Here is a 25,469-nt window from a genome sequence, read left to right as displayed (position 1 = left end):
CGGCCCAGCAGTCTGGGGCGGCGTGGGGAGGCTGCCGGGACGCCGTACATTCGCTCCCGCCGCCGTCCTGACGCGCTACGTCGCCGGCGCCCCCGCTTTCGCGTCATGACTTCCGGGCGTGGAGGCCGCCATCTTTCTCGCGCGGAAGCGGCGCGGCTGGGTGGGAATCCCGAAGCGGGAGTTGCAGACGGTGCGGCTGCCGCCATGCCGTCGTCGCCACTGCGGGTGGCGGTGGTGTGCTCGAGCAACCAGAACCGGAGCATGGAGGCGCACAACATCCTCAGGTAGTTGGAGCCTCCGCCCTGGCCCAGCGCGCCCCACGGACGCCGGCCTCTCGGCCGTCCTTCCGGCCCCGGCCCGTGATGGGCAGTCCTGGTTCCTAGTCTCGGACCTAGCCGGCTCGTGCTGGGCGGTCCCGGTTCCTGGCCCGTGCTGGGTGGTGGCGGCCGCAGTTGCTGGCCCCAGCCCTCCCCGGTCCATGCTGGGTGGCGGCCCCGTATCCTGGGCTCGGACCGACCCGTGCCGAGCAATCGCGGCTCCCGACTCGTGCTGGGTAGCGGCGTTTACCAGCCCCGGTTCTCCCCGACCGGTGCTGGGTATCCCGGGTTCCCAGGCAGGCGGTACGCGGCGGCTCCCGAAGGACGGCTGAGAAGCTGCTCCGCGTCCGGGCTCATTGGCTCCGGGGCCGTGTGCTGCGAGGACTCGAGAAAGCTCGGTCCGTCTGGTTTCCCCCATATGTGGCTAGCGTCACGAAAAATTCAGAATGTGAGCCGAAATGTTTCCGCGTCACGGGAATCTCAAAAGCTGCTAGTAAACCTGAAAGGCTTATGCTTTTCGTGTCTCCTCAGTACTCACATCGGTATCTGAAAACAATGATCTCCTTTAAATGCTCTGTAGTGAGGTGGTAAGTTCCAAGCCGAAGCTTAGGGTCCACGAGAGGACAGGCCGGCTCTGTCCAGGGCTTGTCGCCCTGTATCAAACATGGAAAACTTGCACAACAGACCCTCGGGATAGAACAAGTCGTAAAAACACGGAAATGGCTTGTTTTAATTTAATACATTTGTGTGTTTACTCCTGTTTACATTTTTCAAGTCTCATGCAAAGAATTCCTTTCTCCTTTGGAAAATCTCCAGTCCACAATTTCTGAACCACACGTGAATTTGGTTTCACGCTTTTAGTTTATATTTCAGTGGTAACTCCCCTTTTGCGACTCTGGTGTTGTGTATGTTTAATAAGTTTATTCCCATTTGATAGTTTTTTTCGTTCAAAAGCACTTCACAGAATGTGAGATTGACCCCTTGTGTTACAGTTAAAAGTTAGGTGTACATGTCGACTTTGATAGTAAAACAAAGTTGAAATTGCTTTTTCTCCCAAGTTTCCTTACTTGGACGTTAAAGGACAACCATGCCTCGCTTCCCCTACCGCGGCAGTCAGCTTTGACTCTCCCAGTGAAATCAGAGTTCTCCCGCACCCCTCATTCTTTATGAAGCTGGACATACCAGGTGTCCATGATCTGCTAGTTATGAGTTTAATTCTTCCCTAACATCTGCCACACTATCCACAGAATTCAGTTAATGTGTTTTTTTGGTAGAGTGTGGTATGCTTGGAACCTAACAAATTAATGTGGAATTTGTTTCTAAACTAGGATTTTTTAATTAAAATTGTTTTAAAATTTGGAAGTCTGAGGATTACAGTGTGCTTGAACTGATCCCCAAACTGCGTATATTTGTTCAGAGCCACTAAAATAGTGGTAAATATAAAGAAAAGACGCAAAGTTCACATTCCTGGAGAATTATTCAAGGAAAATCAAATTTAATATCTTCAGTTAGAATAACAAGTGACCTGGAGACCACCTCATTCTGCTGGCTCTGGCTGGTTCTGGATCCTTTGTTTTAAACTCTTCTCTGCGTAACAAAGTTGGGATGGAATCTTATGAAAGGAGGTGTTTTTAAATTTCCTCTAGCAAATTTGTTAAATCATTTCTAAAATTTTGCCTATCTAATAGTCCTCAGTCACTGCAAGATACAAGCTCTTCCTTAGTTTGAAGTAGCTGGTATAGCCTTGGTACTCCTGTGGAAAGGAGGGTGTAGAACAGCCCCTACAGATAACCACCAAGTAGGAATGCTTGTTTGCTTTTACCCATTTTACTGCCTTTCATATTTACTCAGGAATGAGGGCCAAAGGAGGTAAGTTTAGAATAACTTACATTATTTACATCATGAATGTGAAGTTATTTTAGACATGAATCTTAATTTCTAAGATGTTTATATTGGAGGGACTGTCTTCCTTTTTAAAATAGTAGTGTTTGCATGTTGCAAAACATCCTTGCTGTAGAAGGTGGAGAAGATAAGAATCACTCAAAGTACCGTTTCAGTGTACATCCTTCTTTCTGGATGTTTTTCTGTATATACATACACACATTTAAGAAAGATCAAAATACTGTTCTGTAATCTCTCCACAGGATGTGAACGTAGTTTGATTTCGATGTTCATTTCTGCTTTTATTTTAGTGTATTGGATTTAAACATATCTGTTCAGATTGAGTAATGGCGGTGGTTTCAAAACCGTGATTGAGTACGCAAGCAATCCTGTGCAGTAGTCACTTTGGTAATCATCCCCAGTGACAGACATGGGGTTGTTTCTCAGTTTTATAATGTCCAAATCCTTGTGCCATTCATGTATCTTTGTACACTTTTCTAGTTATTTCCTTGCCATAAATTGCTGGAGGTAGAATTGCTGAGTCAAAAGGTAGGCATATTTTACATTTTCATACATTCTACCAGACTGCTTTGCAGAAAATCGCCTATTTACAGAACTCTCATTTCCTCACAATATGGACATTATTTACATCTTTTCATGCTGCTGGGGCAAAATAAGAACCTTGCCTTTCCTTTAGTTTTAAAATTGCTATTGAGATTGAACAAATTTTCATGTCATTTTTCACTTTTGAAACTACGGTGTTATCTCCATTTGGATAATTTACAGGGTTTAATAGCATCTTTAAGTAATGTATATGATGACTTTTGTTACAACTAGGAGAGCTTATAGAAGATTTAGAGACATGAGACATAGGCCTTAAAGATGATTGTGAAAAGTATTTTAAAATGATATGGTAAGGGACTTCCTGTTGCAGCAGTGGTTAAGATTCCGCACTTCCAGTGCAGGGGGCACAAGGTCCATCCCTGGTCAGGTAACTAAGGTCCTGCTGCCTTGGCGTAACCAACAAAAAAGTATGATAGTGAAAACAGGAAAATGGCTTTTGCAGTTTGGTTACAACTGCATAAAACTGTGCTTAGGAAAACTTCTGAAATGAACTGTCCAAGGGAATGTAGGGTTTTTTAGGCTACTCTGGATCTTAGTTGGAGCATGTGGGATCTAGTTCCTTGACCAGGGATCAACCCGGGCCTCCTGCATCAGGAACATGGAGTCTTAACTGTCAGACCAAACAAACGTAGTTAGTGGAATATGCATGCTAGATTGTTTATTACTGAATTCCAATTTTTTTGCTCTGTTGAAAATCAGCTCAGGCTGTATTTTTCTGACAAGAAATACAAGTGTATTTCAGAAGTATTAACACTTTTGAATACCAGCGTTAACAATTGTTGGCATTTTCTAGAGCTAGTCATAATTTCCGTAGGGTAATCATTTTTGATCTTTTGAGACTAAATTGTTTGAAATACTAGTCCTGGGAATCCTTTAGGTTTTTAAAAGGAGTGTAGGAAGACTGTTTGTTTCTACAGAGCCTCCTATTCTTTGTACTCTGCGGATTAAGATGTCCCTTTGGTGCCAATTAAATTATTTTTTTGTTCCAAACTATCTCTGGATGTTAAGGGGCATGTTGATTTTTGGAAGCTATATTTTTAATTGTAATTCAAAGCAAATTTTAAAGAAAGATTTGTATAACTTACTGAAGTGAATTCTCAATCTGTTTTCAATCGTAACTTCCTGGGTAGTGTGATTTGGGGAAGATAAGCAGACAGGCTTCAAATGTGGAAGAATGGTTAGAGTCATCTCTTGAGCTCCTCTGTGCTAAGTACTTTACAAATGCATATGTCATTTCATCCTCACAACTCTTAAGATGCCCACACTGACACAGGTAAGGGGATAAGACCCAGAGCCAGAAGCCCCAGCTGGTGAGTAACAGCAAGGATCTGGACCCCAGACTCCAGTCCTGATGGAAAAATAACATCTGATGGGCTGGAGAAGGATCCAGATCCAGGGTGTGGGGAGTGCAGCAGGCAGCTGAGGCCCTGTGATTCTCCTATTTGCAGTGGGGCTCTCAAGTCTCAATGTCCTCAGTGGAGCATGTGGACCCCAGCCACAGTGGGATGGAGGTGCTCAGACCTTCTCTCCCAAGGGTACCTTGGATCTGAACCCTGGGCCATTCGACACAGCACACTCCCTATGGTGGTGCTGAACTCTCCCTTGTCTTGTCCTAAACCTAGGAGGGATGGTTAGCTCTGCCCAAGGCCCCTTGGGCTGCATTTTTTATATTTCCTTTCTGGGTACACTTGGCGAAGGTGAACTGGAGACCATTTGGGGAGGTGAAAAGATTTAAAATTGTGTCTTTAAGGATGGCAAAAGAGGTGCCTACAGGGGACACATTTGCCTTCATAGATCGTAAGGGACTTTGCATTGTGTTTTGCTTTTTGTCTTCAGGGGGCAGAACTAAGACCAGAAGTATTGGTTGGAAGAAGGTAGATTTCTGTTTGGATCTGAACATTGAGATGAAACTGGGTAGACCAAGCATAGTATCAGCTCCAGCAGCTAAAACATTTTCCCTGCCTTAAGGATCATCTCCAACCTTCTATAGGTGAGAACAGGTCAAGTCCAGAGAAGGGAAGATAGTTGGGCGGGTTCACTGTGATAAACAGTGCTTAGCGCAGTGTTGGGGCTGGGACGACTCACGTGCTAGATCTTGAGGACCTGCTCTGTGCTGGCCCCCACACTGGGGATGCCAGCAGTGACTGGAAAAGCAAGTTGACCTTTGAAAAGCCAGGGTGGAGGAAGAGCAGGCCTGGAACAGGGACATCCAAGCTGGAGCTCTCGGAAAAACGATGTATGTTTGTCACAAGCTCTGTGCACGGTGACCTCATGCTGAGAAGCCTCTTGGTTTCTCCTTGACCTTGTGGAATGGTAGGAAGAAAACAAATCCTGGAAAACATTTATTGAGAAGTGTTTTACTAGTGGTGGCATCAATCTTACTGGAATGTTACCATTTCAGGAAGTTGATCTCAGGCTTGCGGCTGTACCACAGTGAAATTGCAGGCAGACGTTGGAAGTGTGATGGTGTGTGAGCAGTTGATTTGTGTTGGGTAAACATCAGGTCGTTGTGTAGCTAGAAACTAGGCTGATTAAGTCATGGATGATTTTACCTGTAGTAAAGGTGACATGATTGTAAGCACATTGTGTCCTACTTAGAGACAGATCGTACTTTCAGAAGTTTGGCAGTGGTCTAGGATTTCAGTCTTAGCCAAAATAATGCTTTGAATTAGGTTAATAAGCACACTGTAGAAAATAGGGAAAATACCATAACCCATAACCTATGCTGATAATTTGTGTGTTTTCATGATCAGTATTCATTTTAACTTATTATTTTATCTTTAGACATCAGGATTACAATTGAAACAATTCTATTTCCCCAAATTCAGCATTTTCTAGGATACTATAATCTTTTTTTTAACTTTACATTTTTGTATCTGAATATTTAACGGAGTATATGTCTCTGATAGTGAGTTTTTCGATACCTTTATAAAAACAAGTTTGATAAAACTTGTCTGGAAGATCTATTTAACATACAAAATAATTGGCCCTTGAGACAAAGCTTTTTGGTTGTCAGGAATACTTTTATAGTGCTCAGTCCTTTTATGTAAGAAACACATTGTCACTGTGCACAGTCACACAAGATGGGGCTGTGTTGTCAGCTACATGAGCTTAGAAGAGATAGCACTTCTGTTGCTAACTAGCCTTTTTGCCACTTGTGAACATTTTGTTGGGGGAAGAACAGCCAAATTTCTTCTTGTGTGTGTGTGGTTTAAATTCTTCTGCCAGTGAATTCCTCTTTTGGGGGGTTTCATTTTATTTTTAAATATGTTTGGGTAACTAACTGTTCAGGCAGTTGGGGAGGCAGTGAGGAGAGGGCACAACTGCGCACCCCTGCCCCCCACCGGGCGGATAGTTTCTAGTGGGGAGAGCGTCACCTAGCCTTTCAGACACAAGCAGGCATCCTCTGAGACACCCTGGTAGGGGTTGGCTGGCTGAAAGATTAGCCCAGGTTATCTTTGGGGTAGTTTACTTTTAGCATATGGACAGTGTTTCCTTTGGGCCCTAACTCCAACCTCAGACTCCCCTGTGATAGGAGAGGAGGAGAGGAGATGACCCACCCAGGCAGCTCAGACTTGCTGCCCCAGCAGTAACAGGGTGGGTGGGCACAAGAGACCCTGTGCTGGGGCCTCTCCATCTCCTGGAAACCCTGTGGGCTGCTTTTCAGTGGCAGCCCTGCCCTGCCCCAACCTGACATCCTGGGGTCCTGTTTGGGGGTCTGCATTACAGGGTGCAGTGTGTGTCGAGGCCCGCAGGCCACCCTGTTTCCCACTCTGCTGTCACCCCTGTGCCACGGTTTTGCTGTCCCTGTGCTTTCCGCCATCTGGGTCCTGGAGGGTCCCTTTATGCCATGCTCCCAGAGTATCTGAGGAGGGGGTTTGGGTCTCTTGATTGCTGCTGAATCCCAGCACATAGCAAGCTCCAGAAAATACTCCTGGATCAAGGTGTTATGACAGACCTACCACCAATAGAAATGGTGATTGTTTTCCTTAAAACCTCAGCCATTGGGGTTTTAATAATCACTTTCGCTGCTGCCAGGCTAAATTAAGACTTGTTCCCTGTATTTCATTAATGTGTTTCAAGAGTAGTTGTACCTGGACCCGTTTTAATAAATTTGAACTTAGATTTAAGAGTTGTGTTAGTCGCTCAGTCGTGTCTGACTCTTTACAGCTCTATGAGCCTACCAGGCTCCTCTGTCCATGGAATTCTCCAGGCAAGAACACTGAAGTGGGTTGCCATGCCCTCCTCCAGGGGATCTTCCAGACCCAGGAATCAAACCCAGGTCTCCTGCATTGCAGGCAGACTCTTTACCTTCTGAGCCACTAGGGAAGCCCCAGATTTAAGAGTTAGGCTCATGTAAATGAGTTCTTTAATTACGGATAAATATTTCAAAAGAATGACCACAAGGAAATGACTGAGATATAGAGATACTTTTTTTTTTAAAGAGTGATGGAGGAGCTGTGTCTAAATGAATCTTTCACGTACCTTTGTTGGGAAACATTTTATTTCTCCCATTGTTCCCCAGAATGATTTTTGGGACCCCTTTTGGAGCCAACTTCGTAGATAGCTACCTGAGAGAAGTGGGTTCAACCATGGTTTCTTACTCTGACCCCAAAGGTACTCTCCCATAATTAATTTCTCATTATTTGGTCTCGGGTGACTTGTTTAAAAGCATCAGGGCTGCCACCAAAGGACAGACCTTTATCACCAGATCCTGTGCACACCTGTGCGGCCTTGGGACAGGCCCAGGATGGTCCTAGATAGCTGTCCAACAGCTGTGCTCACGCATTCCCCCGGCTTGCCTCCTGATGGTGTCACACCTTAGGCTCTCTCCTGGGGAACTGGACTCAGCCCCAAGTTCCCAGGGACTGTGTTTCTGTAGGTACGTGTTTTTTTCATAGCACACATCCCTCCCTGGTGGACCTGGTCCCTCCAGGGTATTTCCGGGATGGGGAGAGTTGGCTCTGTGATGATAAGGTGATTGTTTTGGGCAGTTCTTGTGGAGTAGCGGCCATCGTGAAGCCAGCAAGACCAGCGTGTGCTCCTGTGGGGACATGACTGTGACCCATCTCTGTCACCGTCTTGGGAGGAGGGAGTGGCCCCCAGGCTGTTGTCAGGGGGACCTTCATCCCCAGCTTGTTGGTGCTCTGACAGAAAACATTTCTCCTATTGTGCATTCCTGACCTGCTGAGGAAACGGGTTCAGATTCTAGTGCCATGGTCTGCGGGCATCTGCTTGGGGCCCTTGCATCCCAGCCACCCTTCTTTGAGGTCCATTTATATCTCAAGTGGCCATGGCCCCATATGCTTCTCAGTCATCTCTGCTGTCGTCCATGTTCTCCATCATGGGCAATATCCAGGGCTTGGGTGGGGCCACAGCTTGGGCCTTCTGGGGTGGAAGGACAGGGCTTGGCTTTTACCAACCTCAGAGGGCTCGGGTGAGGTGTTTGACACAAACCTGATGAGATACTTTTAAAACGTATGCCTGTGATGCTCTGTGGTGCCAAGCATGGTGGCTGTGCTCCTGGACCCCCCCGTCTGCACAGTGACACCCCTGAGTGACCTGCAGGTCCTTCCTGCTTCTCTGGGAGAACAGTGACTCAACTGGGCTTCTGGAAGTGCTGTGTCTAGTAGGAGGGACCGTGGGTCTTGCCCGATGGGCACCACAGCCCAGTGAAGTTTTCCTCCTCCACCCACCTTTCAGCAGAGCGACCAGCAAGGGTGCCCACGTGGTGGGGGTAGGGCCACAGGCTGGCACTTCTCTGGGTGCTGGGCCTTGAGTGCCCAGATGAGCTGGCTCCTCTGTGGGCCTCCCGTTATGATGACCAAAAACCCCTCCAGAAGCAGCCAGACCCCTAAGTTACAATAAAATGTACAAAAAAGCTTGAGACACTGAGAGGCGGCCGCAGAGCCCACAGGACCGTGAGGAGGACATCAGCGCTGCCAGTCCCGGGGTCAACTACCAAGTCAGTGGGCAGGGACGCATCCACACGGATGTGCAGTGGTGTGTGAACACAGGGTTAGGGTGAGCAGGCTGTTTCATGCAGACGCTTTGAGCACTCCCAGCCTGTGAGTTTGAGAGGACACGGGCTCTGCAGCAGAGCCCCTGGAGTGAGGACAGCCACGGGGCCATGTGGGTGCCATGTGCAGCTTGTGGGTGCTGCCTGCCTGACCATTTATCAGGAGACACTCAGCCGTCCGCTTGTCTTCAGGCCTCACAGGCATTGCCTCGAGGCTGGAGGCCATTGTGGGGTTGCTTTTCCTGCCCTGGGGTCTCTGGGGCCTCCGTCTAGGTCCTAGGAAGCCGATATCAGGGCAGTTGGGAACCTCGGCAAGCAATTTCCTTTTAAGAGTCACATAACATTCAGATGACAGGATTTTCTAGGTGAATCTTCCCTCAGCTGTGTGTCTGTCCTTGGGTTTCACAGATAGCCGCCTCGTTCCCCAGCGTTCATGGATTCTTTGTCTTCTGCTTGGATTGGCTCCATCTAGCTTATGTAGAATCCCAGGGATGGCAGAGCCTGGTGGGCTGCCGTCTATGGGGTCGCACAGAGTTGGACATGACTGAAGCGACTTAGCAGCAGCAGCAGCTTATGTAATGTGCTGCAGGATTTTTTAAAATTTGAGTATAAAATACTTAAAAATGGAGGGACTTCCCTGGTGGTCCAGTGGCTGAGACTTCACCTTCCAGTGCAGGGGATGTGTGTTCAGTCCCTGGTTAGGGGAGCTTAGATCCCACATGCCTCATGGCCAAGGATCCAAAATGTAAAACAGAAGTGATAATGTAGCAAAATCAACTAAGATTTTAAAAATAGTTCACATCAAAAAGACAACTGAGGAACATGTTCTCTAAGAGTGGCAAAATTGTTCAAGTCCATTTCCTATTCCCTCTTAGCATTTTCTGTCTTGTTTAATCCAGCTGTGATTCTCTGTCCTTTTTTGTCTTTCAGCAAACGAGGATTCAGCGTCCGGTCCTTTGGAACAGGAACTCACGTGAAGCTTCCAGGACCAGCACCCGACAAACCAAACGTTTATGATTTCAAAACCACATATGACCAGATGTACAACGATCTCCTTAGGAAAGACAAAGAACTGCATCCCAGTGGTTGCCCTTTAACCCCGAGGGCTTGTTTGTGGCACGTGTCACCTGTGGGCACCTGTCAGGGGCACCTGTGAGGCGGGGGATGCGGCGGCCCGTGCGAGGTGTGCGGGATCACTGGGTTTCTGTCCCTGTGCTTACGGGACAGTCCAGGGGTTGGAGACCACGTGGACACAGTCGGTTAAGGTTCTGGTGCGGTGTTAGAGCAGCTTAGGTGAGGAAGGTGGGAGCCCGAACCTTGTGGCTTCGTGCACTGCAGGTAGGTGTGCGTGCGGGTGTGCCCTGGTCCACAGGGGTGCCTCCCACCCTGGTGGTGTTCTGGAGGGTCAGATCACAAGAGGGCCATGTTGGCTGCAGAGGAAGCATGTTAGAAGCAGGTAATCTGAGAGGATCTCATTGCAGGAAGACACAAAGCAGACTGGGTCTGCTCCCTGAGACTCAACCAGGTTCTTTGTGCACATGACCCCAGGCTGCAGATGGTAAGGCCATCCTTGCTGGCTGGGTTTTGACCAGGACCTTCAGGGTCACCCCAAGTGCTTTAGATTCCTGGGCCTCCTCACATTACTTCAAGTGATGGTGATTCTCGGGTTGGAGTCCAGACATGTTCCAAGTGAAGGAGTGTAGACGCCATTTGGAAAGCTGTCTTCACGTTGGCACTCTTGCAGTCTTTAATAAACTATGAATGTCCTCTGTACACCTGTAAGTTAGTTAGGTGTGGGGGACCCCAGAGGTCATTCCAGCAAAAGCACTGGACGCAGGCGGTTGCTGCATGGTCCGTCACTGCACCTGCTCCTTCCCAGTCGCAGGGGGAACGTTGGGTGAGAGCATCAGGGCAGAAACAGGTGTTTGTTGTTACCACTTTGGCCAGGCACTCATGCCCGGGTCCGGAACTCTCCCCCTGCACGGTCCCCAGGCCTCCAGCGCACCTGCCCCACATCCCCTTCTCAGAAGCCCCAGAACCCACATTAGAAACAGTTGGGAGCATTTCCAGGAAGCTGCCAGGTGTGTCCTGGCCTCCGTGGTGGTGACGAGCTCTGATAGAGACTCTTCCCTGAGGTCTGAGCGGTGAGAGCCGCCCTGGCCTTGCCAAGAGGTGTCTGCCATGGCTGCTCCGCAGGGCAGAGCTGGGAACCTGACTCCACGCTTTTGGTACTTGCACCGCAAACGCACTGTGTTGATAGCTTATCTTGAGACCTTGTCTATTTTTGAAGATTATTGTTCAGTTAGCACCATTCGTATTTTAAAAGCTCTTAAACTCAACAAGAGAAGTGAAACAGGTAATCGTGCACTTGTGCTCCCTTCGTTACTGTACCTCACATCAGAGCTCTCTCTGGGAATACGCATTCACACATGAGACCAAATCTGGAGGTGTCGTGTGAGTGCCCCTGGTGGCTTGAGATGAAGGGGCAGGGCCCAGCTTCTGAGTGCTCAGATGCTCCTCCAGGGTGACTGCACAGGCCTGTGCCCCCTGGGAGTGCCCAGGGGATGGCTGTCCTCGCTGTTGGCAGTCACACCCATTGACTGCCCGTCGGCCCCCTCATGAGGCTCTGGGAGGGACCATTGGTTTACTGGCTTCACTTGGGTGGGACTTCTGCCATCTAGCTGGGGGGGGGGTAAGACATGCAGTGCTTGGCTCTTCCTGAGTCAGCCTCTGGCCTCTAAAGGAGGACTGTGGGGTATCTGGGGTCTCCACGCATAGAGCGAATGGCAGGATGAGGGTCTGCTGACTTGGGCGGGTTGGTGATCACAAGTGGAACTGGGAGCCCAATGTCCCCACGTGTTTGGGATACAGCAAACTAGCTGAAAACCCAGGACTGTAGCATGAATGCCAGGGCTGTTTCAGAAGTGGTGGTTCTTGTAATTTGCAGCGCAAAGCTAGGAAAAGACTGTAAGATGTAAACCAACATTTAGTAAATGTTCAAATTTTCAGGGGAGAAAAAATGCCAGTCATTGGGCAGAGGTGGGAGTTGAGACCAAGGTGCTGGTGGAGACAGAGACAGCCCTGAGGACACTCTGGGCCAGAGCTGAGGACCCTGTGGTTCTTGAGCCCTCAGTGATGTTAATTATTTGGCTGTAAGTAGAGGTTTTGATTCTGGTTTTTCTGTCCACAAGCAGGAGTGGGGTTGGGGACCTGCCAGCTTTGAGCCCCTGGCAACAGGTGTGGCGACGAGCACCTGCTGAATGTCGCTCAGCCAGTGAGTAGAGCCAGATGCCCGGTGAGGTGTCCTCAGTAGTGCAGGAAGTCTAGGTTCACCTCGCCCTCCCAGACACGGACGCCTCTAAGGTGGGACCTGTCCTTGACTCTAAGGAGTTCCATCCACTTCCAAGAGGGTGGGTCCCAGGATTGTGCAACCAGCACACAGAGAAGGTTCTCACCCCAGGAAGCCCCCACAGCCTCTGGCCCACCCCTACCTGTCAACTTTGGTCTGTAGCAGCTGGCTTCTGCCTGACACCTGAGGTTTGTACAAGTTGTAGCGGGTACTCAGCCGGCCTTTCTTAAGTGTAGATTCCACCTTGACCTTAATTTCTTTATTCCCTCTGCCTTGGAGTCCTTTTGAAAACACCCACTGCAAACTTGCTGTTCCACATGGGGCTTTAGTGTAGCTCCGGGGTCAAGTTGGTGGAGGCATCCAGGTTTTTTTCATTTCCTGCCAGGTTTTTTTCATTTCCTGTCAGAGCCAGTTTCCACAACTGAACTTCCTCCCTGGCTCCCAGCGTCGGCTGTGTGGACTCTGTGGCTTAGCCTCAGCCTGCTGGCCACCTTTGGGGGGAGAGAAGTGGTTTTCTTCTAAATGTAAGGATGGCCCGCCTGCGACCTGATGAGCAAGGTCCCTGGGCCCAGTCATGGGATGGGCCACCCAGAAAGGAGAGGCAGGTGGGGTCCTTGGGGCTCCTTAGAGGGTCTTTATGTAAGTTTCAAGTAATTGCTTTGTGAATTATAAAACCATGTGTCTTAGCATGGGAATGGGTGGCTATAAATGCAGTTAATGTGATTTTTAATACATGTGACCACTTCCCAAATGGTGAGCTGAAGTGCTGGCGTAACTATTAACACATTCGCAGATCCTGACTTGTCCTCGGAGCTGGAGGCTGCCTGTTTAGCTGTATGTAGCCAACTTGTCCAGTTTATCTTGTGGATCTTTTGTAATTAATTATCTTTGGGGTTTAGATAGATTTTTTTTAACTATTCATTTTCATCTTCTCAGTTTCATTGTTTTTTAGGCCTTAGATTTATGTTTACACTCACTTCTCCACTGTGTACTTTTTGTTATCTTGGGGTAAAAGATAAAAATAAAGGTGATTTCTAAAATTGTAAATCCCACAGCCTCCAGACCTCCATCCTGGATTCGAGGTCAGTGGACACGGCAGTTCCGTCCTGTTCCAAGGCCCCTAGGCTTTTCCAGATCCTTGTTCTTATGGTCTCTCAGACTTTTACCGCCTTCTTGTGCTGTGCTCGGGGTGGGATGTGGGGGGGTGGCTGCCCAGCTCCCGGCCCTTGCCCTGGAGATGCTCTCTGCACCTGAAGCCCAGGTCCCCTCTGGCTCCCACCGTCACGTGTCCCGCCTGCCCCCCTCGCTCACAGTCCCTGGTCGCCTTCCCTGGCCCCGTACCTGCCTGTACACAAACTCGCCTGTCTGACCCCATCTCGTTTCATCCTGGTTGGCAGCTGTGGTCTCAAGTGGTTTTTGAAAATGGTGTCTGTTTAACATGGGAGCATGTTCCTAAGCCAGACACTGGTGCCCAGGGGAACTCTGATCCAGTTTTGCTGATACTTAAGCTGTTGGGTTTCAGAAAAGCACTCATGCTTAGAATAAAAATTATCGCCTTAAGATAGATGAGGCCAGAAGAGTAGCTTTCACGTCTGCCAGATGATGCCCCGAGTTGAGTGGCCAGCTGGGTCCCTTCCAAGTGAATACGGAGTGTCAGGCCTGGTCGCTGCATCCTGCAGCAGGTGTGTAGACTGGGTGACACCGTGGCCCACGCCAGTGTTTTCTTCCTGCCTGGGGTCCAGGGTGGTGAGGCCATTGCATACCTTGGCGCCAGGGTGCCGGCCACTGGCCCTGGGCAGCGGTGGGACAGGTGCTCGGCAGCTCAGCAGCCTTGGGAGCTTCCTCCACGGCCGGCCAGGTGCCCATTGCAGGGTGGCTGCAGTCACCCTGATGAATTTTTTTTTCAACATGAGCAAGTCCCACGTGACAGCTTGTGCTGAGCGGTCTTCAGGGCGCATTTCAAGAGTGCGCCAGCCGTCTTGGACCCTGAGACCATCCCCAGTCTAGAGCTGTCTGCTCTTGGCCTTGCTCGTACCTGTGTGTGGAGGGCTGCCCCCTGACAGCTGGTGGGCTGAGTGTGTTCTTGTGATGACACACAGCAGCTGCACCACCCCCCAACTGCCGCCAGTTTCCAGAGCCCTGGCCTGTCCCCAGCCCCTGGGGAGGAAGGGCTGACTCAACCACAGGAGCTGCAGCCCAGCCCTGCTGCCCCAGCCCCAAGGCCCAAGGGAGACCCTCGTGCTGCTGCTCAGCGCTTTGCTGTGAAGAGACGGACTGGGTGCCATGGGGAGAGGGTGCCTCCTGCATCCACAGCAGGTGAGGGGTCATCAAGGCTCGGCGGGGGGGGGAGGGGGTGCAGTCAGCCTCTGGTCCCCTCCCAGTGGCACTTGACTTGCATCTGGAATCTGAACTCCAGGTAACCTGTGACCAGTGTTGGAGGGCTGGCTGGCTGGCTGGAAATCCCGGTGAGCTATGACGGCTGTTAGGTGGGGGCTGGGTAGGCATCAGCAGTGTGTTCTACCCCCCACCCTGGGGCTGGGCCTGGGACTGGGGCTGCAAGGAGCAGGAGGAGGTTTGGGAGAGGGCTGGGTGGGCCATGCCGAGGGTGGGTGTGGGTCTGGGCCCCAGCACTGTGTGGACACGGTGGACATGGCTTCCTCTGGCTTTGGTGGGGGCAGTCTGCTGAGGAAGCCCAGAGCTGGGGTGCTGGTGTAGCTGTGTCCACTCCAGCACTGACCCCTCTTCGAGGTGATGTGGACTGGAGGAGAGCACGCCTGAGGTCTCAGGCCAGAGCTATGTTGCCAGCAGGTGCTCCCCCCACCGGCCTCATGTCCCCTGTCCACGGGTGAACCTGCCCCTTCCCAATGCCATCCTCTGAAGTGAGGGACTTGTCCAGGGTATCCTTGGAGCACATGTCCACATGTTTACTCCGGGAGCAGGTGGAGGTCGGGGGTGTGTGTCACAGGTGCTCTCGGGGAGGATCTGGGCTATGTGTCCGAGGGCAGGCCTTTCCTTGGCATGGAACCTGTCTCTGTGACCACTTAGTGGAACATCTCCCTGGCTCATGTTGAGGGTCATAGCCGCCCTGACAGGACACGTGCTGTCACTGTGACCCCCAGAAAAAAAGCAGGAAACCTGTTCGGACAGGCTCCGCCAGGCTGCCTTTGGTTTAGGGTCCCCTAGGTACCAGGGGACATGGGGCAGCGCCTCTCCTCCCGTGGCCTCCTCTCAGCTTCTGTCCTGCCCTTGAGGCTGACAGCCCTTCTTCCCTTGGCTGCGGTGTTTCCCAGACACCTCCGGACCCTGGCTGCTCCCACAGGTCCCCAAGGGGAGCCCTGCTGGGCACAGGTGGGTCGGTTTGCAGTGACCATTGGCGTCTGGGACCAGCCCCCAACCCTCTTCTTATCCAGACAGTTCATTTTCTCTGCCGATTGCATAGTCTCGAGAGCCAAGCTCAACCCTCTCTGAGCGGGCTCAGTTGGGGGCTTCTGGGTCAGGGGCCGCCCTGGGCTTGAGGCTCTTTCTGCTTCAAACAGTAACTGGAATTTCAGTGAGGGAGGGGCTCATTTTATTTCTCCTTGAACTCAAAAGTGTTTGGGGTGGATCTCCTGCTCTGTGTTGCTGGGAGGGTGGGTGGTGGTGGATGGCCAGAAGAGCAGCTCCCAGATTGTCACCACATGCCCCCGCCCTTGCCCAGGGTGTAATGCTTGGGATCTCTTCTGTTTTCTAACCATTCTGTCTAGAAGTGATTTGATGTTTGCAGACTTAATTCATCATCTGAGGATTTTTTTCTCAAAAAGTTTTAAGAAATAAGTGAATTATCACTAAAATGCTCCAACCTAGGACTCAAGCTTTCTCTTTGGTTTCGAGTTTAACATTTCTATGATGTTGCACACAGATAGCTGGGGGACAGGTTTGTGTCTATTTAAAACAAAACACTAAGACTAAAGATATATTCCCCATTGCGTTTTTATTTAACCACCCAATTTATTTTTTAAAAGTTCTATTTTGTTGAGCTTTCTCTCAAATGAACGTAGTCTTTTACCTGATTTGGATAGCGGTTGACCTTATTTAAAAGTCTGCTGATACCAAATCTGGTTTAATGATAGGCTTGTCACATGCTGAGGCCCTGACCTTTGACCTCATGGATCCTTCCGGTTACACTGAGAGTCGCAGTCTGTGTTCTGCTGGCCCAGTTTTGTTTTTAACACCATTTAGGGGGTGGGGGTGGGTGGCAGTGTTTCCTTTGAAGAAGAGATATAGAGGTTTCTCACCGCCCCCAGGACCCATGTGGAGGTGGCCAGGCGTGTAGAGCCCCTTGGATGCTGTGCCCATCCAGGGGGCGCTGGGGGCAGTGCTGGTTGATCAGACCCCCACCTGCGAGCCCAGGCCGAGTTCCAGGTGTGTGTGTGTGTCTGTTGTCTGTGTGTGTGTGTCTGTTGTGTGTCTCTCTGTCTGTCATCTGTGTGTCTGTGTCTGTTGCCTGTGTGTGTGTCTGTCGTCTGGGTGTGTGTCTGTCTGTGTCTGTCGTCTATGTGTGTCTGTGTCTGTGTCTGTCTGTGTCTCTCTGTGTCTATGTGTGTCTGTCGTCTGTGTCTCATCTGTGTGTGTCTGTGACTGTCTGTGTCTGTCATCTGTGTGTGTGTGTCTGTGTGTGTGTGTGTCATCTGTGTGTGTCTCTGTGTCTGTGTGTATGTCATCTATGTATGTCTGTGTGTGTTATCTGTGTGTGTCTGTCTGTGTCTGTATCTGTCGTCTGTGTGTGTGTGTGTCTGTTGTTGGTCTGTGTCTGTGTGCAGGGGATGGGGGCTGCTGTGCCCTTGAATAGTGTGGCGCAGCTGGTTACATGTAGGACGGGATTACAAATGAAATTTATTTGCTGCTTTCCGGTCCATTCTTTACTGACTTTGGCCCAACCACAGCGGCTGTGCTACTATGTTGCACTTTGGGGAGTTGTGGCCGGTTCTCTGCTTCCATCTATCCTGCCCTTTCCTGGCTGCTTGTAGCCTTGCCAGCCCAGGCCCAGTCCCCTCAGGTGGTCCCCTCTGGTCCCTGCGGCCTCCAGCTGTTTGGAGCACTCTCTCTGTCCAAGAGGTTTGCTTTTCTGATTTTCATACTTTTTCTGCGTAATACCTGTTTCTAAAAATGGGCACAGTTACACTTCCCGTGTTGCCCTATGCTGCCCTCCAGGGTGTCCTGTTTGCAGCACGCGCGTTTGAGACACCCGTTGTGATCTGCAGTCTTCTATCTGGGGACGTAGGTGTTTAACAAACATGTGGTTGTCACAAATGGTCCCGTGGAGACAGGATTAGGCCCAGCCTGCCCCCCGGTGGCCAGCACATGTGCTTCTTGGGTTTGTGCTTTTTTACAGGGCCTTACCAGGCCAGTGGCTTTGACACAAAACCCTGGGGTTGTTGTGACAGCAGATTGTAGGTGGCACGGGGAAGCCATGGGCAAGGGTGGGCCCTGTGGAGCCTCAGTGCTCATCCGAAGTGAAGGTGGCAAGGTTGTCGCTATGTAGTGAGTCTAAAATTTGAGTGAAATGATTGAATTGTTCCCAGATGGGATGGGAGGCCCATTTCCCTGCTGAGCTGCCCATCCCTCCGTGCCTGGAGGCTTCATGTGCAGGGAGGGGGCTCCTGGCTGCCTCCGTCAGGAGCGGAAGGAATCTGAGGGTAATCTTGACCCTCTTGAATCAGCAGAGAAGAGAGCAGGGTAGCTGACCAGGGCTCCAGACTGCTGGACTTGGAGTTGGGAGTTTACTGTGGGCTTCCAGGGGTGCAAGATCCTGCTGACCTTGGTGCTGTGCTTGCCTGGCGGGGTTTGCAGAAGCCTCAGCTCTTGCCCAGGGCGCGTGGCCGCCAGTTGTCACCTGTCTGGGGCAGCGAGTGCCTGAGCTCCGCAGGTGGGGGCTGGTCCCTGCCTTCGAGTACCTTCCCCAGAAGCATTGGGCCTCTGCATGAGGGGTTTAGCAGCTTCTGTTCCAGTTGGAATGAGCTCAAAACTGGAAGTCGTGTCAGGTAGGATGCCTGGGCCGAATGTCCTCTGGGGGCGCAGCCCACCTGGTGAGCCCACCAAAGGATCTGGGTTCACATCCCAGGCTCAGCCCCGAAATAGGAAATGATAGGCTCGCCTGGTGGTGTGCAGGGGCAGAGGTCCTGATGTAGATGGGCCAGGATGTCCTCAGGCTCTGATGGGTCAGCATCCGGGGATCAGCGTGGACAAGGGTGTCCTCTCTTGGCAAAGCTCCCATCATGGTGGTCAGACCAAGACATCCCTTCTTGGTGAAGCTCCCGTCACAGTAGTTAGACTGGGCCCTGCCCATTCCGAGAGCCCCCAGTGCTTGGTCAGAGCTGGGCTCCAGAGCCTGCTTGTGGGGAGTGTACATGGGTGGTGGTGGACAGTATTATCCTGAAGCTCCTTTCTGACGAGTGTTGAGCTGCACCGCCCTGGCCCTCCTCCCTCCTCCTCAGGGTTCTGTCTCTTCCCGGAGACCCTGCTTCTCTTCTCTGTTCTGAGCTCTGCTTTTCCCAGGTTTGTTTCCATCTTGTACACCGGGCAATGTTTGTGGGAGGCCAGACCGAGCTGTCTCACCTCCTGGGAAGTGTTTCTCCCCTGGGAAGTGTTTCCGTCCCTGGGGAAGCCAGACCCTGGCGGGCCTCTGGGCTGAGTGGGGACATGGGGTCTGGGCTCCACTGTTCAACCCATACCCTTCAGTGGAGCATCTGACCCCGACTTGGGGTTCTTCCGGTGTCGCTACCCTCCCTGGAATCCCTTTGTCTGCGTCGTCCATCTGGCCTGGAGAATTCCATGGACAGTGGAGTCTGATGGGCTACAGTCACAAAGAGTTGGACACAGCTGAGCATTTAACACTTTCACTTTCACTCATCTGGCCACCCCCTGCGCTCGGCTATCTGCCTTCATGGGCACATCTCTGCTTGAACCCCAGGCTCCCGGCATGGGCTGTGTGCCAGGGCCCTGCACTGTGTCTGCCCGGCCCCCTCGGCCCACCCTTCTGGGCCCTCGTCTGATGGGAACCTCTGCACAGCTGAGCCGACCCCCACCTGCTCCTGGGGAGGCAGGAGCAGCCACATGCTTGTGCTCCACAGGGTCGACTGCCTCACACTGCTAAGGGCTCAGTAAGGCCCTGCCGTGGGTGCCCGTCTGTCATGGTTGCCAGGTGGACTGCTGAGGCCCGTTTCTCTGAGAATTGCTATTGAGGCAAAAACGTTCAACTGAGCCTGTTTTGTGAGCAGAGGACACGTGTGTAAGGGCCAAACCTCACTTCTGAAAAGCTACCTTGACCTAGAACAGGCCGGAGGCCCTGGATGCGCCAGTCATGAGCAGGTGTGGCTCCCCCAGCAGGAGGCCTTCAGGCCATCCCATGGTGCCCACGGGTGCATCTCCTACTCATTGATGTGTCTGCCTTTTGCTCTTGAGCCACCTTGTGCCTGCTCTGTTCCACTGCACTGTCAGGACAGTCCCTGAGGACCCCATCCTGAACCAGGCTCTCCCTCGTGGGGTCGCTTTGGTGACCCATGGTTGTTCATGGAGAAGCTGCTAAAGAGCACATCTCTTTGACGACAGGGTCTGTGTCTTGCGATGGCTGAGACCCCCGAGTGTCTCAAAACCATTCTCTGTGGTTGTGCTTCCCTTGGCAGGAGGCAGACCCTCCTGTCTTCCCTGGGACCACCCCCACCTCCAGCCCTGAGATGCCGCCGTTCACACAGCAGGGAAGGCGCCCCAGCCACCCTTCACCAGCCCCAGGTGAGAGTAGTTGGGATGCGCTGTCTGAATGCCGAGGGGCTGGGGGTGCATGGCCATCACCCCAAGACTGGAGCTGGGGCAGGAGTGGGAGCCTGGACGCTGCATTCTCTGCCCGCACCCACCGCGGCCTCCGTTCACCTGGATTGGGCTTTTGAGCCTGCTTGGACTTCCCTCATATCTCAGTTGGTAAAAGATCCACCTGTAATGTGGGAGACCTGTGTTCGATCCCTGGGTTGGGAAGACCCCCTGGAGAAGGGAAAGGCTACCCACTCCAGTATTCTGGCCTGGAGAATTCCATGGACTATACAGTCCATGGGGTCACAAAGAGTCAGACACGACTGAGCAACTTCACTTTCCACACCCATCCAGGGGTTAGTTTCTGACAAGTATGTGGGCTCCAGGGGAGGCCCCAGCCAACTTCTTCCCTTGAGGAGGCTCCCTGCCGTGGCAGGTCAGCTGGCCCTTGACCCGCTATGCTCAGCCAGGCTCACCACTGCACTGGGGCTCAGGGTCACCACTGGCCACCTGAGGATCTGTGGGGGTAGTCCTAGGGGCCTAGCATGTCCTTCCCACTAGAAACCAAACCCTAATAAAGGCTTCATCTTGGTGGCAGATGACTCTCCCTGTCCCGTTCCCCACTTTTCCTGTCCCGTTCCCCACTTTTCCTGTCCCCCATGGTGTGAAGCAGGAGTTTAAGTGGGTCCCTGTGAATCCGGTGGTTTGCAGTTTCACCCTCAAGGGCTTCGAGCACATACTGGCCTTGGTCCTGCCCAGCACGGCCTGGGCCTTGCATCTTGGATATTTGCCGGAGAATAGCCCCAGAGGCCACTATTACCCCTCTCCTGTTGCACTGACCAGGGAGCGGGTTTGACCTCTCAACTCAGCCCTTTCTCCTTAGTTACATCACCTGAATTTCACCTGTTAGATCATCTCTGTGAATACCTGAGGGTGGAGGAAAGGGGGAGGGGCTTTGCAGGGCTGCTGGGAACCCTGATGAGCAGCTCCCTGAGTGCCTGGTGGCCGCCTTATGGCTGTCACTGTGAGTCTCGGTGTCCCCCGAAGCTGGGCTGTCTGGCAGCAAGTCTCAGCCAGTGTTGGGATGTAGGTGCCTCCTCCACCAGTCTGCCCCATGTAGGGCCTCCCTTGCCCATGGTCCATGGGACATGGATGCCAGGTTGGCCCGTGTTCCCTGGACATGGGTGCCAGGCATCCGAAAGACCGGGTTCTGGGAAGGCCGATCTTGGTGTGGCAGCACAACTGTGGCAGGCAGCCAGGGATGCAGGCCAGATTGTGGTGCCACGGTCGTCATACTCTTCTAGAAAATGGCCAGAGCCAAAAACATCCACCCCCACACCCCCCTCCCCGCTAACAGGTATCTTTTCAAGTACAAACTCTAAATACATGTTAAAAGCAGTTTTCACCATCCAGGATGGTAGGAAATATGTTTTCAGTAATATGAGCTTGTTTAAATAAACTATCTTAATTTAAAATCTGGGAAAGACCGTAAATGTACCACTCAGAGTTCCTAAATCAGCTAATTTGTGTCCCTGAGTAGAGTGGGTGACATGCTTGTCCCGCACTATCCGGAATGACCCTTAGAGACCACAGGCCTCATCTTTGGAGCGGCGAGCCCTCCCGTGGGGCCAAGGACATAGCAGTTGGCCTTTGGGTGGGGCCCTGTGTGGATCCCTGGGGAGGCATCTCCAGCTTGGGGCCACCTGCTTGGTACAGACCCTGACTGTGGGACCCATGTGGCCCATCCAAGCTCCGAGGGACCTGGGCTTGGGCCTCCTTGACTGTGCCCTCAGTTAATCCAAGGCTTCTCCCTCCTGGACACTTCTTGCCACTGACATGTCCTTTCTTGGGTGGGTTTCTGGATCGCCTCGCTGTGGTTACTGATCCAGACTTGGGTGTCCATGTGAGCTCAGTCTTTGCCGAAGGGCTGCGGTTCTTCATGGGTGCTGGCCAAAATGCTGTAGGACAAAAGAAGCCATTAGGGACTTCGGCGCTTCCACTGCAGGGGACGGGTTCGCTCCATGATCTGGGGGACACAGAAGAGAAGGCTGTAGACACTTGGTCTGCTTCCTGGAAAGATGTGGATCTAAAGGCAGCCTGGTAGGCTGAGGGGTGTGTGTTCAGACACTGAGCTGGGGGCACTCACCCCCACCTGACTCGTCTTCTGCAGGGACTAGCACATTCTGTGTGCTGCACCCCCCTTCCCCCGCACCTGCACCACCCTGATGCTCCTGCTGGGGAGGTGGCTCGCCTGGGGTGCTGAGCTGGGTGGGGTGTGGGGCTGCTGCACTTAATGACAAGGGTTTTTATTGAAAGTTCCTTAATTTGAGTACTCAGCTATACTCAGAATGGCATTTTACACATGCTGGACAGAAATAAGAGGATCAAGCCCCGGCCAGAAAGGTTCCAGAACTGCAAAGACCTGTTTGACCTGATCCTCACCTGTGAAGAGCGAGTGTACGACCAGGTGGTGGAAGGTGAGCCAGCCCCAGGGCCAGACCCTGCACTGTGGAGCTGACTGAGGCCATGCCCTCCACCCTGGTGTGTACCCAGTGCTTCTGAGCCAGCCTAGCTCCTGTGGGTGGTCCCTGGTCCTGGCCCAGGGCTGATTAAGGATTCCTGGTGTGTCTGTCCCTGGAGGAGGGCATGGCAACCCACTCCAGTACTCTTGCCTGGAGAATTCCATAGATGGAGGAGCCCAGCAGGCTACAGTCAATTGGGTCCTAAACAGTCGGTGTGTCTGTGGGCTCCTGCGAGCAGGGGAAGTTGGGTGAGGCCACAGAAAGGTGTACAGAGGACCCTTGACTTTTGTGGGCCCTAGGAGGGGGATGGGGGCAGGAAATGGTGGCCTTCTGGGTGATTGTGTTCATAGGGGCAAAACCACCCATGCTGGCGACAACATCATGTGTGTTAAGGGTCTTTTTGGCATAGAAAGAGTACGCATGGTGCAGAGGAACTGGGGCCTGGTCCTTTGCAAGTGAGGGCATTGTTACTGCCCCCCGCATGGTAGGCTGGTTGGTGTTTGTGAGTGTGACCAAGCAGCCAGGGGTCCCGCTTGAGCACAAGCTTTCCTTCCAGCCCAGCTGTGTTCGGCATGAGGCTCCAGGGTGGCAGGGAGTGTGTAGCCTGGTTAGGTGCCTGATGTGGGTCCTTAATTGTACTCCCCAGAGGCCTGGGCAGTTGGGTATCACAGACCCTCCTGTGCTCTGATTCCGAGGCCTTTGACTTATGTCCTTTTGTCATGGTCAGATCTGAATTCCAGGGAGCAGGAGACCTGCCAGCCCGTGCATGTGATCAACGTGGACATCCAGGACAACCACGAGGAGGCCACGCTGGGAGCGTTCCTCATTTGCGAGCTCTGCCAGTGTGTGAGTATTGGCCTGCCCGGGCTGCCTCCTGCACACCAGGGCTTCAGCAAGAAACTCACAAGCCACTCAGTTCATGTTCAGATTATTTCCAAAGGTTACAACCCAGAACTGCGGAGGTGCCCACAAGTATGAGGGTCAGCAAGTTGGTTCTGGCTAGAGAATCCCTCTCTGAGCATTTTAAGCTGATCAGTCCCAGTGGAGAGTGCCCCACCCAGGGCTGGTTCCATGGACACAGGCCTCCTGCCAGGACCCCAACATCTACCAAAGCTTGGGGGCCCCAGAGATGGTGTTATAGGGCGCTGGTCCTCTTCGTCTTCTGGGCTTATCATTCCAGATATCTGGCCCTCTGCAAGTGGCTGTGGACATCCTCCCTTTTGCAGGAAACCTCAGGTTCTTTCATGGCTGCTGTGTAGCTGTGCTCAAAGCCAGACATTTCCTCTTAGAGGTGCAAAAGAACCCATCCAAGGAGAAATTGCTATGCTTTATCATACTTTCACCAGCGGTTTCTGCATTTAGGCCAACTAACTGAGTGATTGGAAAATGAGGAAAACCAAGTGGCTTAACCAAGAAGTATAGAGACAGGCAGGCGTGAATGTGTTTGCTGTGTGAGGGGCCCAGGCCTCTGCTCTCTTGTTATTGTGCCCAGCACAACTTCTGTTCCCAGTGTGTCACATGGTCCAGGGTGGCTGCTGAAGCTCCAGCCGTTGGACTTACGATCTGGCCATCATGCAAAAGAAAGGGCTGAAGGGGATGATGCGTCCTAGAAATAGCACACGTGACACCCACTTGGGTCATGCTTGTGCGAGCTTACAGAGAAGAGGCAGTGCTTGCAGGCCAAGACTAGGGCACCAAGCTGCCTCAGCCTTAGGCCAGCCCCAGGCCACCCCAGGGCTGCCCCTGGTCATGCCTCCTCCTCCCAAGGCAGTGGTTTTCCACCAGGGACCATCTCACCATGTCTGCACACAGAGTGGGCCTCAGCTGGGAAACACTAGTGGCAGCTGGCAGGGGGTGCACAGGGTGCTGCCTGACACCCTGCTGTGCACAGGACAGCCTTCAGGCTTCCTCGCAGGGATACACGGGCGGGTTAGGTCTGCTGTTTGTGGAGACAGCACAGCGGCAAGTGTCTAAAGTGCATGTTCGCCTGACCTCTGAGGCTGGCCTCTGGCTGCTGCTGCTCTGTGTCCCTGTCCCTGGCAGGTTCCCCTCACGGGACAGTGGCTCAAGGTGGCTCTCTTGTCCACTTCAGATCCAGCACACGGAGGACATGGAGAATGAGATCGATGAGCTGCTGCAGGAGTTCGAAGAGAAGAGCGGCAGGACCTTCCTGCATACCGTCTGCTTCTACTGAGCCCACCTGGCGCCCGGCCGCCACCCGCCTGAAGCCATCTTTTTGAACTTCCTTTTGTTAATACTTTTTCCTCCCTAATATTTGTTTTTACCTTTAGGTATTTTGCCGGTGGACGGTAGCAGTACCCAATAAACTGTACATGTGAAATGAGAAGATACATACATGCCAGATCACAAACAATCAAGTTTTTCTCATCCCATGTTCACTTAGGTGGGGGATCTTGATTATGGTTTTTCTTTAACTGAAAAAGAAACGGTTGATAGCACATGAACCCCAAGACATCTGCTTCTCACTGAGCGTCCCTTTCCTAACTCCCCTAACTGGCTGGAATGTACAAATCCCTGAATAAAGCAACAGGCTGTACTTTTTGGGAAAGAACCTGCCATTGTTCAATAAATAGATGTTGATGGTCATCTTGGCTTCATCCTGATTTGCCTGGCCCTCCAGTCAGGGCCCTTGGACAGCAGCCCAGGCATGTGGGTCATGGAGAGTTCCCTGGCACCATCCAGAGGGCTTCCTGTTCACAAGCCCCTGCCCCGGGAGCTGCGACCACCGTTCCTGGTGAGCCCTCCTGATTTCTGCAGCAGTGGAAAACCTCGAGTCCCTGCAGGAAGCTGGGCAGGGAGTTGGGGGGCGTGGGTGGGGTGGGTAGTGGTCCTGTGTAGGCAGTGCTGTCCCTGGGCTGCACATGACAGGTTGGCCCAGGGCCCCCTCCCCAACCCCTAGCATTATGGGGCAGCCAGATCAGGCCTCTGACCTTCCAGGTCGACCCCTAAGGAGA

General features: G+C 52.1%; 1 protein-coding gene across 1 annotated transcript; it reads left to right on the top strand.

The window, feature by feature from the left end:
• Positions 1-114: 114 nt before the first annotated feature.
• On the top strand, positions 115-25,101 carry SSU72 (SSU72 homolog, RNA polymerase II CTD phosphatase). The gene is made up of 5 exons (XM_081488281.1): positions 115-284; positions 9,772-9,915; positions 22,310-22,449; positions 23,222-23,340; positions 24,587-25,101. The coding sequence occupies exons 1-5, from the start codon at positions 205-207 to the stop codon at positions 24,686-24,688; spliced, it is 585 nt and encodes a 194-aa protein (XP_081344407.1). The 5' UTR covers positions 115-204; the 3' UTR covers positions 24,689-25,101.
• Positions 25,102-25,469: the final 368 nt, after the last annotated feature.

This window comes from Giraffa tippelskirchi, chromosome 5 (assembly GCF_054371585.1).
Source record: "Giraffa tippelskirchi isolate mGirTip1 chromosome 5, T2T-mGirTip1v1.2.pri, whole genome shotgun sequence".
In the NCBI taxonomy this organism is placed as follows: domain Eukaryota; kingdom Metazoa; phylum Chordata; class Mammalia; order Artiodactyla; family Giraffidae; genus Giraffa; species Giraffa tippelskirchi.
The sequence above is the reverse complement of the archived record's forward strand: the minus strand, read 5'-3'. Positions and strand labels throughout refer to the sequence as shown.

Excerpts from the sequence above, each read along its gene's own strand:
- SSU72 (XM_081488281.1), top strand. The coding sequence starts at position 205 with ATGCCGTCGTCGCCACTGCGGGTGGCGGTGGTGTGCTCGAGCAACCAG. Across the intron at positions 9,916-22,309 it reads CTTAGGAAAGACAAAGAACT|CTATACTCAGAATGGCATTT; the intron begins GCATCCCAGTGG and ends TTGAGTACTCAG. Across the intron at positions 22,450-23,221 it reads GTACGACCAGGTGGTGGAAG|ATCTGAATTCCAGGGAGCAG; the intron begins GTGAGCCAGCCC and ends TGTCATGGTCAG.